The following is an 18379-nucleotide window of genomic DNA, read 5'->3' on the forward strand; positions in this document are numbered from 1 at the left end:
TTCCCGTTGCTATAACAGAAAGGATTTCAGAGTCATTGCATGTGTCTAAAAGGTGTTAATTTATAAAATAGAGACTTAAAAAATATTTCTCCTACAGGATTTCTGAAGCAAGCTTCACGCTGATTCAGAAAATAGTAAACTACGAAAGTAAAAAAAAAAAATTATCAAAGGCCAACATTTGTGAATCTTTTTGCAATCATGTCAAGATGTCCATGTTCCAGTTTGCACCAGTTTGTACCAGTTTGTATTTAATAATATTATATTTGGGACCAGTCAGTTACACTCCTAGAACGAGGAACTAATGAACTACAATTAAAGAAAGACACGGAACATGCTCCTTCAAATGCATGACCTCAAAGCATCGGTTAAAAAATTCCAGCAGCAATTGCTAAGTTATATCTCTAAACAGAGCAACTGAAGGAAATCCAAAATGCTAAAGTTCACACGGAACAGTTAACGCATTTAATTGTGCCAATCATTTCAGATGAGGCAAACTGACAATCTGGTTTTTCTGCACCTGCCATTGTCAGTTGTGTACACACACAAATGTGGTAGCCCTTATTTTGTTTTACAGGTCCTCTCCAATAAAGTATTATTATGGGGGGGGGGGGGGAGAAGAGAATGACTCATCCAAAGATGGGCCGCAATGTTCCAGCTGTCTCTCCAAGGAGATCACGGGGACTGTGGCATTTGCTTGACCTAAGCCACACAGGAAACTGTTTTCAAACCCAGTCCAATAGCCAAGGTCACTAACTCACAACACTCTTAAGTCCTGCCACTCATGGAGTCCTAGTGTGCATCCCCTAGGTCACCTTCATCTCCTTCTCACCTCCAGTCAATCACCACACCCCAGGGATACATGCTCAGAGCCAGGCTTCCCTGGTGGCTCTTCAGATCTGTCACCCAGGGACAGTCCTCTCTAGGGCTCTTTCCCCTCTCATCTGCTTGAAAATGGATCTGTACTTCTGTCCCTATATTATGGTCCTTAAAGTGAGGATGCTGGCTCACTAATTGGGGCCAATGTGTTCCTGGATAAGATTGGTTGAAACTGTAGCCCAACAAGGAATAGCTCTTCATTTTTAATATGGGCCCTTTGGAGGCAGGTGACTTCCATCAAACAGTAATGCCAATGTCAAAAACGTCATACTTTGTGGACAGTGATTTGGGGAAAGATGGTCTATTCCAACTTTCAAACCATTCCCAACCACACGGCTATTATATCTAAATGCGGAATTGCCTTAGGTTTGGGTCAGGTAAACGGTTCTGACTTATCACTGAATTTACTAATTTTATTTCCGTTTTGAAGACTTTTGATATTGTTAAAATTCACACAATAGATAGGACTTCCACTCTCAAAAGAAAAATAAGCAAAACTTAATCTACCTCTTTTTCTAATTACTAAACGTATGACAAATGTAAAGACACTTAATAATTCTTATTTTTACAAACCTGGATGAAGTCAAATATGGTAAGGGGCAGAAGATCATCCAAAATTGCTATATCTTTGGTGAATCTATTAAGAATCCCACCTATAATATAAAGGAAGATAAATTCCTCAAAAAACAGTAATCTTGAAGAGACATATCAATATTTGATCAATTTGGATGATAGCAGAAGCATTCAGATCTCAAATAAGAATTAGCATGTAATAAGAGAAATAAGGACTTGAAAATTTTAGTATTGTACAAAGATTCTAAGCAACTGTGCTGAGTTATGGTCTCCTACATTTAAACCTTCATAAAATGCAGATTGATGTAAGATTCACCCTACTACAACATCTCACACTTGCAAGCTTGAATTTAATGATAGTTTACTGGACATACTATCGTCATTCCCTTGCATCTGTATTCCATAATATATGCTCTCCCTCTCCTCTGACTTCTACACCTTTCTGACATACCTAAGCAGAACCCATGGCAACTCTTAATTTTTGGCTGCATGTGATGTGGACCTTCTTTGCCATGTTCTCTCTTTCCACCCTCTTTACTGGCAATCTAAGCCTCAGCCTGTCTTCTGAATTCCAGACTCATGTTTATAAATCTGATCATGTTTTCCTTCAATGAAAAAAAGTTATATAGGGAGTGTTTACTATGTGCCAGGCATAATGCTAGGCACTGAGATAACAGGTGAATAAGCCGTGCTCCTTGCCCTTGAGGAATTCATTGTCTACGGGAAGTTAAAGAAAATATTAGATAAAACATAATACGGTACAAACAAAGTGATACTGAATCTTATCATTCAACCCCCCCATTAACCACATGGTAAAGTCCAGAATTCTTAGTTTAATATTTAATGCCACCCAAAATAAGTTCCCCCTAATCTCTCATATTTACCTTTTTTTTTTTTGGTGGGAACATTTAAGTTTTATTCTCTTAGTAAATTTCAATTATATAATATAGTGTTTTCAATTACAGTACCATGTTATACATTAGCTCCTCAGACCTTATTTATCTTAAAGGGCAAGTATTTGCCCTTTTACCAACCTCTATAGTAGTGTCAAAAATACTTTAAAAATGTATTTTGGATTTATTCCTCCACCTCCACCAAAACAAAAACAAAAACAAAAACAAAAAGCAAAACCTTAGAACAAATTTATTTGATCATCTTTGAGCAGTTACATGAAACTAGATTATTCTACCGCATCAGAAGACTTCATCAGTAAAAGAATTTTATATTTCCCTTGGTCACTTCAAATCTTCTTCTCTTTTAAATAATACTATATATTGGCAACAAGATACCCGAGAAGGGGCTAGGCCAAATATCTGAATCGAGAAGGACAACTAACCCAGCGGGCCTGTTCCTGTTGCTACACTCCCATCCCCAACAGAAACACGAGGAGCAGCATCTAAGAAATGTGCATGCCAGTCATAAGGAAGTTCAACAGGGCAGATGCCTCCATCAAAACCCAACGCTCCTTCTAGAAAACCAACAAAATCATAGGACTTTTTGATTGTGGATCAGCGGTATCATTTTGTATACCTAGTCAAATACCTGCTTTCAACGTGTTGAGGGTTGACATAGGTGCTTGAAGAACAGCACGTAACATTTTGCGGTGTAAAATTTTCGACACTGTGATTAGAGTATGCACCAGTGGTAAACCTCTGAAGAATCCCAGAGCAAGCAACGTGTCAGCTACTCCCACATAAATATAAAAAACATAATATGTGCTGGTATTGGTGAAGATCACTGCATAACTGCTATTTATGCTCTGAGTACTATTCCCTTTCTCTTGAGAAGCTGTTCTGCAAAGCAAAAAGAAATTGTTATTTGGCAACCAAACTTTCCCACTGAATTTCCCATACATGGAGACAAACCTGCACTTGAGTCTGAAGAAACACAACATATTTCATTAGCATGAGTTATGCCTTTGATCTCGAGGGCTTACTATCACAATGAAGTAGAGTACATTTTTCACCAGTGAAACAGATAAAATTTACTGTTACTAAGCAGTCCGAGAAAATACTAAATGTAAAATGTTCTTTTCAATATTTTTATTATATTTTATGGAAACTAAACACAGCTAAATCCTTTAGGAACTGGCAAACAGCTGCAGAAACTGCACATGCTCACAATTTTAAACAAAAGAATTTAATTTTCCATTTCTATAATACCATGGGGAAATGAAGCACCATGGACACTACAATATTTAATAAGACCCACATAATCAATAGAAATAAAATATAGTTTGCAATAGGACATGGAATACTCACTTATTAAGCAGCCACAACACAACCAAAGAAACAGCCACCTAGAATAAAATAATACACCTTGATTTTTTTTCCAACATCTCTACCTATTCTTCCCATACCCACCTCTAATGCCACCACAACCAACAGCAAAATACAATTTCATTTTCCTTTGCTTTGCTTTCCTGGGTACAACAGCTGCAATAATTGTTCTAAAAATCATTATTTGTGGTAAGAACATGTTAAATTAATAGAATTCAAATTTTACTGTATTAAATACTTTGCCATTTCTCTCCATCATTCAACAGGAACTATTCATGGAACCTCACAGAAGAGCTAAGATTACAGTTAAATGTTTTAAATAATAAATTTTGTTTCTTGTAAAGAGACTAATATCAGCCTACTGGCAGATAATTTGTTTAGTTAGTTGTCATAAATAATTTCATTTATTGCAATGGACAAGGGACTAATTCCTATGAAACTAATTATTGGAAAAGATATTAATATTTATGAAAATTAGTTAAAAGTTTCAACACTGCATCCAAAATATTTAAAGAACTTATAAAACTCAACACCCCCAAAACAAATAATCCAATTTAAAAATGGGGAGAAGACATGAACAGACATTCAAGTAGCCGACACATGAAAAAATGCTCATCATTACTTATCATCAGGGAAATGTAAATCAAAACCACAATAAGATATCACCTCACACTTGTCAAAATGGCTAAAATCAACAACACAAGAAACAACAGGTGTTGGCAAGGATGTGGAGAAAAAGGAACCCTCGTGCACTGTTGGGTAGAATGCAAACTTGTGCAGCAGCCACTGTGGGAAACAGTATGGAGGTTCCTGAAAAAGTTAAAAACAGAACTACCCTACGTTCCAACAATTGCACTACTGGGTATTTACCCAAAGAATACACATTGATTCAAAGGGATACATGCACACATATGTTTATGGAAGCATTATAGATAATGACCAAGATATGGAAGCAGCCAAGTTTCCACCGATTGATGAATGGATAAAGAAGATGCAGTACACATATATACAGCGGAATAAATATTTCACCCATAAAAAAAGAATGAAATCTTGCCATTTGCAATGACATAGATGGAGCTAGAGAGTACACTGGTAAGTGAAGTAAGACAGAGGAAGACAAATACCATATGATTTCACTCATTTGCGGAATTTAAGAAACAAACCAAATAAGCAAAGAGAAAATAAAAAAGGAGAGAAGCAAACCAAGAAACAGATCCTTAACTACAGAGAACAAACTGATGGTTACCAGAGGGGAGGTGGGTGTGGAGATGGGTGAAATAGGTGATGGGGATTAAGGAGTGCACTTGTGATGAGTACCAGTTGATTAAAATAAAAACTTAAAAATAAATAAATTAAAATTAGAAGAAGATTATTTGTCCAAAAAAATGTCTCAACAGTACAAAAATTCAGTTTATTACAGATGCAGGTTGTTACAAAGACAAAACATACACTTCGGGTTAAAACATACACTACTAGTCCTATTCAGGCTTTCTCAAGGTTGAAGCTTTTGTCTAAGAGATAAATATTCTATACCATAACTGAGAAAACAAAAATTTTTTAACCACTTTGATATGTTTAGTTCCTTCAATATTTAAGAGATCTGCACTCAGTTCTATTTCAATTTGGTATCCTATTCTCCTAAATCCTGTGGAGAGACAATCTTGTGTTAATGCTGTCACAATCGTAATACTAGAAATGACCGTAATTTTACAATTCTCCCAAAACTAACTTTACCGAAGAATCTAATAGAAAAAACAAGAAACTGTGAGTAAAATAATTTGAAAATTAACACAGCATAAAAATCTCTAAGTGTTCTTTCATACTCAAAGTATCTAACGGTACTATATAAAAAAACATATAAAGAACATTTGGCATTAACTAAGAAATTACATTATGGAGTTCTGTATTTTAAAGAGATGTACAAGTTGTAGTTAAATTCACATATCAGGAGTATATGAAAAATCTAATGTCATCATTCTTACTTTTCTACTTTTTTTCATTGTACACATAGCCTCCATGCACGGTGTTAGGAAGGAAGAAAAACAATTGCTGTTCCCTTGAAATTTAAGAAAATTCAAATTGACAAGAAACAAGGCAATAATCTGGCTATTTCAAAAGTCTGTGTTCCAGTACAAATGCTTTCCTATTTTCTAAGACTAATAAAATCACTCAAGAACTTAGGTAAGGGTACACTTCTGAGTCACTCTTGGGTTATTATAGTCCCCCTTTGTTCCAATTAAAGAAGTGTCAATATTGCTGGCATTGCCAACATTCTCAGGATAAGAATAAATCCCAGAAACAAATATTTTATAATATTTACTAATGAACAATAACCAAAGCAGTTTTCCAAAGAACTGCTCTAGTCAGCGTAATACAGAGTTATTACGCTGTGAATTTGTGAATAGAGACCACTAGTGGAGAGAGACACAGAACTGCCAACCCAAACTACTTTTGTTGACTGGAACAAAAACACTTCCAAGGACTTGATATAATGATATTAGTACAAATATTTGGAGCATATAGGAGCAATTGATTAAGCAAGTTCTATCATTTCATTTCAAGATGTTTCAAAGTTGTAAAGTTCATGCAGTTTATGATTGAGTGACAGTCCTGGGTGATTAAAAGGGAAGAGCAAAAGGTCTTTATTTTTATTTTTTAGGGTTTTAAAGTTCAATCCATATCACCTAGCAAACAGTACAATCTAAATCAGCACTGTCCAAAAGAAATTTATACAATAATAAAAATGAACCAAATCTGCATTGTTCAATATTGTTGCCACTTCACACATGATCACTGCAAATGTGGCTATATGTGCTACTGAGGAACTGAATTTTAAATTTGATTTTATTTTACTTAATTTCTTTAATTTATATGGTCATATATTGCTGGTGGCTGCTGTATTGGACAGTGGATGCACAGATTATAATAATTATAGGGGTATAGACAGTATTTATTACATATCCATGTAATAATCTGATGATGGCATCTCTAAGGACAGCTCCATGAATGACCAAGATGATGATTCGTGAACTGTGCAAATGACGCCAAGATGGAAAAGAAGTAGCCAGTACTGGGGCCCCTGGGTGGCTCAGTTGGTTGAGCATCTGATGGATGACTTCAGCTCAGGTGCTCAGGTCATGGTCTCAGGGTTGTGGGATCGAGCCTGCCTTGGGCTCTACGCTCAGTGGACAGTCTGCTTGAGATTCCCTCTCTCTCCCTCTCACTCTGCCCCTCCCCAACTCTCTCTCTCTCTCTGAAATAAAAAAATCTTTAAAAAAGACTACATTCGAAAAAGCAGATAACATGTCATGTAATATAGGGTATAGTTAAAGAATCTAAACCAGTTTATTCTACAAGTTTTTATATACACAGAATTCAGAGCTACCTCTTAGTTCACACAATGAGATCTGTATGTAAATGAATACCTATTAAAATACAACTGCTATTTTGAGTTTTCGCCAAAGGAGTACAGTATTATAAATGTTCTGTTAACACTATAAACATAAGTACATTAGCACATTCCACCCATAAGTTCTGTTTTGTTCACTATACACACAGTACACACTGTATACACAGAATTGTGCCTGACATACTGAACAAAATATGTGTTGAATGAGCAAATGGCTACATGAATGGCAGGCAGTAATAGCAAAGTGACACCTTGTCCTGACTTCATACACAGATTTCAATGCTTCACAGATCAAATAATGTCCTAAAACACAGACCCATGCTAGGGAAAGCTGCGTTAAAATGATTATTATTAATCTAATAAATCAGTTATAGCAGAAGTATTATGGGAGTATATTACATGTCCATTTTACTAGTAATGTAAAGCTACCCAGGGTTTCCTTCTTAACAAAGAGAAGATAAATCATGAAAGAATAGGATACAGCAGTACTCTGACACATTTCTTAAAAGTTACAGAATTAAAATACTAAATTTAGGATCTTGAGGTACTCCAGTCAACAATACCCTCTGGTTGTCATAAGAAGCAGCAGGAAACTTGTCTCCTACTCTTATTTGCAGTTCTTCTCTACCTACTCAGTGATGTACTGCCAAGCAGCAGCACTAGAAAGCCCAACATGACAGAAATTTTATAGCCTTGGGGCACCTCGGTGGCTCAGTTGGTTAAGTGGCTGCCTACTGCTCAGGTCATGATCGCAGGGTCCTGGGATCGAACCCCATGTTGGGCTCCCTACTCATCGGCCAGTCTGCTTCTCCCTCTCCCTCTGCCCCTCCACATCCTCTTGCTCAACTCTCTTCCTCTCTGCTTCTTTCTCTCCCAAGTAAAGAAATAAAATCTTTAAAAAAGAAAGAATTTTTATAGCCTAAACCATTGGGGTTAATATCGAAGAGCTTTCAGAAAATATTGCTTTGCGGTAGAAAAAAATCTTATAGGGGCACCTGGGTGGCACAGCGGTTAAGCGTCTGCCTTCGGCTCAGGGCGTGATCCCGGCATTATGGGATCGAGCCCCACATCAGGCTCTTCCGCTATGAGCCTACTTCTTTCTCTCCCACTCCCCCTGCTTGTGTTCCCTCTCTCGCTGGCTGTCTCTATCTCTGTCGAATAAATAGATAAAAATCTTTAAAAAAAAAATCTTATAAAAATATAAAGGTAGACTGACTCCCTTATCAAAATAACACAATGATATGTGGTAACAAACTGCATAAATCAAACTAATTTTTTTCTGTTTCACACTTTGAAGAAGTAAGAAAGGGAAGCATATGGAATGTACTCTATAAAATATAAAATCTAAATTGAAGTATGGTACCTATGAAAACTATAAATGGATAAATTGCTGTTGTCAAGGAAGAAATGTATCTAAACCTGTCTTCAGGTTTTCTGATCATGATGAGTATGAGGCTGTAAACAAGGTTTAAAAGAACTAAGCTATCTTCTGGGGTTAGCACCTGCACCATGATGTACACGGATGAGATATGTCAATAGTAATGAGAAAGGGGCACACTGGTATTAAGAAAAGCTTAATCTAAAAGAAAAACTGTGTAAATTTTGATTCAAAGAAGGTGCCGTAATTGTGAACATCAGTGTTTAGCTATATAACTGTGCACATCACTAAAACAATTGCTATTTGTCTACTATCACCAAGGTTTATCACTCAAAATTTTGACAGCCTGTTTATTAGCAATGCCCCCAGGATACTGGCCAAAAAACCTCATCATAGGATATCATTTCTTGCCTAGTAAATGGCATTATCAATGTGTTTTGTCCATTAAAAAGACATTTTTTAAAAAATAACTGGGAGCTACCCTATGATCCAGCCATTGCACTACTGGGTGTTTACCCCAAAGATACAGACGTAGTGAAGAGAAGGGCCATATGCACCCCAGTGTTCACAGCAGCATTGTCCACAATAGCTAAATCATGGAAGGAGCCGAGATGCCCTTCAACAGATGACTGGATTAAGAAGATGTGGTCCATATATACAATGGAATATTACTCAGCTACCAAAAAGAACGATTTCTCAACATTTGCTGCAACACGGACGGCACTGGAGGAGGTAATGCTAAGTGAAATAAGTCAAGCAGAGAAAGACAACTATCATATGGTTTCTCTCATCTATGGAACATAAGAACTAGGAAGATCGGTAGGGGAAGAAAGGGATAAAGAAAGGGGGGGTTATCAGAAGGGGGAATGAAGCATGAGAGACTATGGACTCTGAGAAACAAACTGAGGGCTTCAGAGGGGAGGGGGTGGGGGAATGGGATAGACCGGTGATGGGTAGTAAGGAGGGCACGTATTGCATGGTGCACTGAGTGTTATACGCAACTAATGAATCATCGAACTTTACACCAAAAACCAGGGATGTACTGTATGGTGACTAACATAATAAAAATATATTATTATAATAAACAAAAACAACAACAAAAAATAACTGGGAGGGCTCCACTAATCATTTACATCCTCCCTTGTAATTTTGTTTCTTACTTAGAGACAAAGGACCACTGTCTTCTTCAATTCTTCAATTCTCAATCACTAATCAGTTAATTAATTATACACCCTTTTGAAAGGAGCATAAGTTCAACTTCATGGATCTGGATAGCACAAAGATCCTGTAAATGAACATAAATCATCACCATATTCAGATAGGACCATTTTTTCTTATGTAACTCTCTACACTGAGGACAATCAAGAAATGTGACCTCTCAGTGCAGAGATTTAAATCATTAACAGTTACGAAGGGCTGGTTTGAGATTAAATGTGGCACAGGAATAGGTTTCATTCACATTAATGCTGGTCATTAGGCATGACTAGCAGGGATTAATGAGGTAAATTTAAAATACATTTCAAAGCAATTTTTATGACTCATGAGAGAGTGTCAAATTACCCAACCCCATATTTTTATTAAAGTATAAAAGGGATTATTGAAACTTTCATTGTATCTGTTACAGACTTGCTCACCTCAACCTATCTTGAGCTTTATAATAATGGTGTGACATTAAGGGTATCAATGAGAACAGCAACTAACTTGCTCACTATGTGCCAAGCCCTACATTAAGTGCTTTATAACCACACTGTGTCTTAACTCACAAAAATGACCTAGGAAGTCAGTACTATTACGATCTCTGTTTTGTAGGTGAGGATCTTGAGGCTCAGAGTGGTTAACTACCTTGCTCAGTTTCATAGTGTTAACAAGACAGACTGAGGTCACGGCCAAGCCCGCGCGATGCCACAGTTGGTCCTGTACTATATTGCAACTCACCGCAAACCTCCATCTGGTGTCTTAATTTACAAAAGAAGAAATATCACCAGAACTCAAGGATCAAATGGAAACTGATGGTTTATAAGTGAAATAATATGTACAATTTTTTGGTATATACCTGTAGATATTTAACACTATCTTAGTTGGTCAGGGAGAAGTGATGATTTTTATGTAGACCTCTTCACTGAGGTTAGAAACAACCCAACAGTAGGAAAACACCAGCCGCTGTAAGATTGGGTTTCAGTTACATATACATTTACACGTCTCGGGAGAGGCAGTTCTTCACCTGGGACATTTCTTCCCTGAAGGCAATATGGGCCTTCATATTAGATTTAGCTTGTATACTAAGGGGCATCCAGTGGTGTCCCCTGGAATAAATATCTAGGGTAACTAGTCATTCACAGGCTGAATCCAATCCACATGTGTATTTTGTTGAACCCACCTAGCGTTCATTTGTTTGTTTTTATTTAATCAACTACCTACATTTAAAAAATGGGAAGACTTCACAGAAAAAAAAAATCTGTATTTCTATCTTATCTAAATAAACAAAAAGATTTAGCAAAACTGATCCCAACTTGCCTTAGGGCAAGTCCTTGGCTGGTGCTGAGTTTTCGTTGGCCCCATTAGACATCTGGAGGGCAAGTGCTCTCCATTCAGCCTCAAAGCCACTTCACCCACAGACATTCTCTGCCAGGCTTCTTTTGCCATTGCGGTGGCTGCTCCTCATTGAGAGAGAAGCCTCATCCACCATTCAGCTTCAAGAACCTCTTACATTGCTGCGTACTGCACTTGCAGCCCTACTATGCTGTTTGTACTTCCCTCCCTTGTTGTTTTATCCTGGTGATGTGACAGACAGCAGGGGTGTGACAAAGAGATCAAGATGGTGGCACCAAAGACAGACAAATTCTACAAGCAAGCGGGTGATGTGGATATCTGAAAGGATTGCTTAAACGGTTACCAAGCCACTAATACATATTTATTTCAATTTGCAAAGACACAGTCATTTAAAGGTGGTGATTCATTACTTGCATATTCCATAATGCAATATCTATAGTCAAATGAACTTAAAATTGAGTACGGGATAATTTTCACTGTTTAATTTCAATCCATATGAAGGCATTCTACTTAGAGGTTTTGAACCTCTCTACTAAAAGCTCTTCAAATAGATGATTTAAGTATATTTTATATGAAATAGTAAAATAGCAGTACAAAAACTATATGAAACTATACATGTCATTATATAATGTAAAAATATGTACATATATTTATGTCTATGTGTACATATAGACACATTATATATGCATATATATGTATATAGTCTTGCAAACTATTCTTAATGTAACTTTAAATCACAGTAATATTTTACAACAGAAAATTCTTACCTCAGCCAGAAAAATAACTAAGCACCAAATTAGCACAAAGACTAAGTTCTTGTGGATAGTAACATATCGAAGGTATGTGTTCCATGTAGTCACCGGTGGTATGCTCTCAACGTCGTCAAAAAAGCACTCCTAATAAAAAGAATCATGGTTACAACAAGGAGACAACACAATTTCACACCACCATTGTGGTTTTATTTTGAATGAACGTGCGGACATAAAGGAACACTGGTATTCGAAGCTAAAGGAGTTTCAACAAATACAAACCATCATGAATGGCATGTGTGATGTCACTCTATAGCCAGTATAATGTCCACCAGAACAACACAGCTTTTTAAAAAATGAGAAATTCTGTAATTTTTAACAATTCTGGAAGTAAATTAATGATGATACAACTGTATTGATTTTGGACAATTTTTACCATGTTAATGTTTAATAGCATCACACCTTTTATGAAATAAATAGTACCATCAAGCTGAAGTTTCCTATTTCTTCAGGGGTCCATGGACATATACCATTTGGAATTTCGCTGGCTACAGAGGTCTGCCAATAGACATGAAGGCCAGCTGATGTTTGTATGTTCCTCAGGAGCTGGGATTATCTCTTTCCCGATATGACTTAACTTATTTAATTCTAATCTTCAGTATATTTCCCTGGAAGTCTGTATTTGTCCTTTGGTAGAAGCATTTCCAAAATTTGAAAAAGAGCAAGCCCAGATATTCCCAAGGGGATACACACTTTTGTTTCTTAGAAGTCAACAAAATTCATATAAGAAGCCCCAGAAACTCAAAGAGGAGGTTCTATGAAATTGGAATATAAGCACGCTAACTCGATGTAAAGATTTTTGGAAGTAAATAAACCTGGACTTAAATCTGAACTCCACCACTGACTTCCTAGGAGCTGCCTGAATTTAGGCAGCTAGACTTCTCTAAACTTTAGTTTTTTTAATCTGTAAATGCGGATAAGGATACGTACCTACTGGGGTAGTGGTGGGGACTAAATATACGCTGCCTGGCACTAGAGGTGATCAGTAAATACTATTATCAGTTAAAGAGAAATTTCCCGTTTGAGAAATTCATTCAGATTGATATTAAAACCACACAGATAAACCATCCCTTAGGAAACCTTTGTAAAATTATAGAAATACTGAAAGTATGCATTTTAGAGATCACCTGTTCTGTTCTCTCATTTTACAGAGGAGAAAATTTGGGTCCAAAGATGTCAAATGACTTGTGCCTTGCCAAAGCTCATACTACTCTTAAATGATCTATGCTATTAAACATGTCAATTCATTACAACGCTGCCCAATGCATGCAAGGCACTTGAGGAATTTTTCTAGCAAAAAAACAAAACACAATAAATGAAAACCGTCCTCTTTTATGTTGCCTCTATTTAAGAATAAAAGCATTTTATTCTTTAAAACTTAATATAAAAGACTTCCTATCTGAAGGTTGGCACTAGTATACATTGAGTTTCATATACCTTGTCTAAGAGAAACCTGTCCAGAGCGCCGCCTTATAAAGCAAACTTGAAAGATAAAAAGAAGCCCACACAAATTCAGATAAGACCAATGTATAAACCAGAATATGAGTTAGTCCTGTCGAGAGACTAGTTGCTTATACACCTTACATAGGCTATCTCCATACCAAATACTTCTTGGCCTCTAAATAATTGAAGCTGTTATTTGTTTATACATTTACTTATACTCCACTTCTATCCACAGAGGTTTTTAAGGTGGTAACAAAGCAGATTTATAACTTACCATTTTTCTAATTTATAATAATGATTGTTACTGGCTCACTCAAGGACCCAACACTGGCCCTTCCCATTTTACCAGAAGAGATATATGTCCATTACCAAAGGAAATAGTTTATTCTTGTGCATTTTGACGTTGCTTACATAATTTATGGATTCTGGACTTTCTGAATCTTAAAATAATCCTCATCTTCAGCCCACAATTTGCGTAAATTCTATATCATACTATATACTGCATTTCACTCGGTTGCACTCTGTGACAAATACAAAACCACTGACCATTTATACATACCTTTAAGTCTTCTTCGTTAATTTCTTCACTTATTTCCAAGCCACTATCTTGAGATAACCGTCTTGAATATATATCCATTTCAGTTAAGTTTGCCTGCGGGGCCAGAGACATTTTTCGTGTCGATGCAGCTGTCCTTCGGTGAATACTTTGACCCTGGCTCCCTGGGGAGCACGTCATCAGATTCAGAACAGACTGCCTTCGTTGTCTCTGAAACGTGGGGCCACTGTTGATCATGTTGCTTATAGGCAGGATGGCCTCTCCTTGCTCACTACCCGCAACTAAGGACAGCCTTCTCTCTACAGGTTCATTGAAATCTTCTTCAATGCCATTCATTTGTAATGGAGTCTTCTGTACAATTGAAAATTTTCTGATAGAGTTGATTGGATTAAGAATAGAGTTCTTCCTTTTTTCACCAAACTCTCCAGTCTGTTTAAAAGATTGCTTTTTTGTTTCATTCCAGGAAACAGCCGCATCTCCTTCTAATGAGAAACGCCGTAAAGTCTCAGTTATGATTGAATTTCTTCTTTCTGCACTAAACTGGTCAAAAGAATCATATCCCATGAGCTTTGAGCTGAAGTCGGGCCGTAGACTTTGTAATTCAGAAAATGTCCCATAAAAATAGCAGCTACCTTCATGTAAAATTAATATTTTGTCAGCTTTCTTTAAATGTTCCATTTTAGAAGTGACCAAAATCCTAGTTTTGTTAGCCATCAATTTACAGACACAGCTTTAAGAATATAAAAAGATATAAATAAGATATCAATTATATAAACACTTTATTACAACAATGTATTGCATTTATCTTTTTATTAATGCATTCTTATGTAAAACGTCTATCATGCAATGTCATTATTATTCTTAAAATAATTCTAAAGTAAATAATAGCAATTAATTTGATGCCTCTTGAATTATTATAGAATGAAATATATTACTGATTAGAGTATGCTATATCATAAAGTTGAGTGTTAACAGATCTAGAGCAAAATTAAATATCTGATACTAAATAAATGTTGGATTGAGCAAATTGGTTACCCTCTGGGCCTTGGTTCATCTAGACAATGAAAGAATTATTAGATAAACTTTAAAGATCCCTGGGGGTGGGAGGGCTATACTTCTGTGTCCTCTAAAATGTCAGAGCTTTCTCCTTCTTTACATTTTCTATTAATTTCCTTTCACATTTTAAGTTGGCCATGAATTTAGTTCTCAAGAGCTTATATTAAAACTAATCTGATTTGTTAAAAAAAAAAAATAACCCTGAGAATTAAATAATAAATTTGATGCTCCTCTAATAAAATTTTCTTTTAGTTTAAAAGTAAATCCTGACTAGAACCACCTAAGGAGACCAATTTCTTTTAGACATAAAGACATTATATATTGTATAGAAAGAGGCATCATTCTAGGGCCACCTGGGTGGCTCAGTCAGTTAAGCATTTGCCTTCGGATCAGGTCATGATCTCGGGGTCCTGGAATCTAGCCCTGTGTTAGGCTCCCTGCTCAGTGAGGAGTCTGCCTTTCCCTCTGCCCCTCTGCTCCCTGCTCAGTGAGGTGTCTCCCTCTCCTTCTGCCCCGCCCCCACACCCTTGTTCTAGCTCTGTGTTTCAAATAAATAAAATGTTAGGAAGAAAGAAAGAAAAAGAAAGAAGAAAGAAAGAGAGAAAGAAAGAAAGGGAAGGAAGGAAGGGAGAAAGGCATCATTCTAGATTATACTTTAACATACTACTATAGCTTACAAAGTTTATATTAGTGAAGTTACTTATCACACTCAGGATTGTAAAAATCTTAGGTACTACATTTAAATTCTAGGAAAGATGCTTCTAGGGGGAATGCAACCATTTTATACACACACACACCTCTACATTCTTATTGCTTAAAATCTTTATTTTAGAAGAGTATTATAATAATTCTCCCAATAAACTACTTTATAGTTCATGAAATCATTTTGAAATTGAAATCAAGTCATATAAAAAAATGCTCCTCTTAGGAATTTTATATACATTGAGCCCTAGTGGGAGCTCACACAAAATGTAATCCCTAGTTTTGTGTGACTAAGAAGGAAGTTCTGTAGGAGATATCAAGGTAGATGAATAGTCTGAGCAGTCGACTGCACTAAAACAGTCAGCTTGTGGAACGCCTGGGTGGCTCAGTCGGTAAAGCGTCAGCCTTCGGCTCAGATTATTTCTGGGATGGAGCCCAGCATTGGGCTCCCTGCTCCGTGGGGAGTCTGCTTCTCCCTCTCCCTCTGTCTCTCCTCTGGCTTGTTCCCGCCCCCACCTCTCAAATAAACAAATAAAATCTTTAAAAAAAAAATTCAGCTTGTTTAGTTTCTTAAGAAATATCCTATCTAAGGAGAAGATGGAATAAAATACTAACACAGAAAAGTAAAAACGTTAAGTACAATAACCAATTTGAATAATATATGCCACAAGGTAAGAATACTGAAAAAACTACACAGATAGTGACTGTTTTAACAATAGCAATGGAAGAAATTGGTTTACCATGAGGTGGTCAGAAAAGGTTTTAACAAAGTGATCTTGAATTTTGACTGTGAAGGGACGATCAGATTTGAGTGAGTGCTACGTCTCTTTCTGCCACAGTGAGTCACAATGGTGGCAATAATTCTCAAGGGTAAACTGCAGTTTCTGATGGTATAGTTGTTCTTTCTTGTCTTTTAGCATGAGCATTATAAATTATTCAAAGAACATACCTTTCAAATATTTCTTTTTCTGTTAAAACATCCAGATATCCAAAAGGAGAGTCTAATAGGTATAAATCAGCATCTTTATATACTGCTCTAAAAAGAAAATGGACATTAAATTAGATTTTTAAAATATTTCCTGTCATTTAGTGTAAATAATTCTAAATGAGAATCAAAAATGTAAGTCATAAATGACTTTTGTGGTTTTCATAATATCCCAAGAACGACTGAAGTGGCTTTGTTAAAAGTAAGTGGCATAAACTAGAAGAAATCAAACGGAATCACACCACACCACACAATTTAAAATACTACCTTGAAAAAAGGAAAATTTTTAATAATAGTATCTGTTTAGAGCCAAGCACCATGCTATGTGCTGAGAATACAATGGTAAAAATTACATAGTCCCTGCCCTCAAAGATCTTGCATGTTGGTGGGAAAGCAAAGAAGAGAACAGACTTTTTCAATGCTGTAAAATGTCAGAGACCACAACTAAATAGCAACACTACATAAGAAAAACGTTTTAATGTTCTTTGGTGTTGACCGCTACCAACAAATTGTTGTGGCTGTAATACTACTTTTTTATTCCACAGAGTTTCAGTCTCTGTACCATATTTACAAGAATTCCAAACAAGTGAAGGATCAATAATTCATAACAAAAATGTACACCCATATCAGTTTTACTTTTTAAGTTAAAAAAATGTTTTATGAGGAAGTAAAATCTTCATCAAATTGATCTTAGCACAGTAATAAGATGAGGAATAGTCCCATATTAATGGAATAAGATTAAATCTTCATAACATTTAAATTTTTCAGGTGTGGTTGTTAGTGACACTACCACTACCCCTGTCCCACACATAGGATTCAGTGTTTATGTATAATTCTTGGTACTTTCTGTAACAATTGTATTCTATCAGTTTTTAACTAAGAGAAGTAATTTTATTTTATTTTATTTTTTTAAGATTTTATTTATTTATTTGACAGAGATAGAGACAGCCAGCGAGAGAGGGAACACAAGCAGGAGGAGTGGGAGAGGAAGAAGCAGGCTCACAGCAGAGGAGCCTGATGTGGGGCTCGATCCCATAACGCCAGGATCACGCCCTGAGCCGAAGGCAGACACTTAACTGCTGTGCCACCCAGGCGCCCCAAGAGAAGTAATTTTAAAAAACATGCAATAACATGCAATAGCTAGATAAAAGACCCCTATCAAAATGGACCCTCAAGGTCTTTCCTTCCCACTACTCAGTTCTTACTTCTCTCTCTCTCCTTCACATCTATGACCACAGTTTCTCAAGAAACGGAAATAATACTTTCGCCATACAAAACTGGACAACGGTATGACACATTCTGATCAGAATAAGAATAAATAATTACTTTAAGTAGTACCTCAAATTGTGTGCACCTTATAATAAAACCAAATTTCAGACTTTTATAAATACAAACTCAATTCTGTGATAAATGCCTAACAGCCACAGAGCATACCTTAAATTTGAAATGGAATGCTTAAGATAAATCTTACTATGGCTCATAGATTAATCAATCTCTAACTATTTGAAGCCATTATCTTGTTTGTGAATTATCCATAACTAGCCATTTATGACTTCACAAGTAATCCCAAAATCAAGTCATGGCTTAATGTCAAGAGTCAAGAGGACCTGGCTCAAACGGTGACTCTACGATTTCCTGGTATAGTTTTTGACAAGTGAAGCTCTAACAGCCTCAATTATCTGACGATCTCTTCCACAGAGTGGGGAGAACAATTCTTTCTTTGCAGGGGAATATGAAGATTAAGTAAAATTATGCGCACACAT

At 36.3% G+C, this 18379-nt stretch overlaps 1 protein-coding gene across 1 annotated transcript in view; it reads right to left on the reverse strand.

Moving 5' to 3' along the window:
* CFTR (CF transmembrane conductance regulator) overlaps positions 1-18379 on the reverse strand; it is a 162591-nt gene that overhangs the window by 55627 nt on the left and 88585 nt on the right. The window contains exons 13-18 of the mRNA XM_087860871.1: positions 16581-16667; positions 13877-14603; positions 11833-11961; positions 3711-3748; positions 2992-3242; positions 1450-1529 (exon numbers count right to left, since the gene is read on the reverse strand). Of these exons, the coding sequence (XP_087716997.1) occupies positions 1450-1529; positions 2992-3242; positions 3711-3748; positions 11833-11961; positions 13877-14603; positions 16581-16667 (1312 nt within the window). The remainder of the gene's footprint in view (positions 1-1449; positions 1530-2991; positions 3243-3710; positions 3749-11832; positions 11962-13876; positions 14604-16580; positions 16668-18379) is intronic.

This window comes from Ursus americanus, chromosome 3 (genome assembly GCF_024610735.1).
Source record: "Ursus americanus isolate L20-20 chromosome 3, mUrsAme1.1.p, whole genome shotgun sequence".
Taxonomy (NCBI): Eukaryota; Metazoa; Chordata; class Mammalia; order Carnivora; family Ursidae; genus Ursus; species Ursus americanus.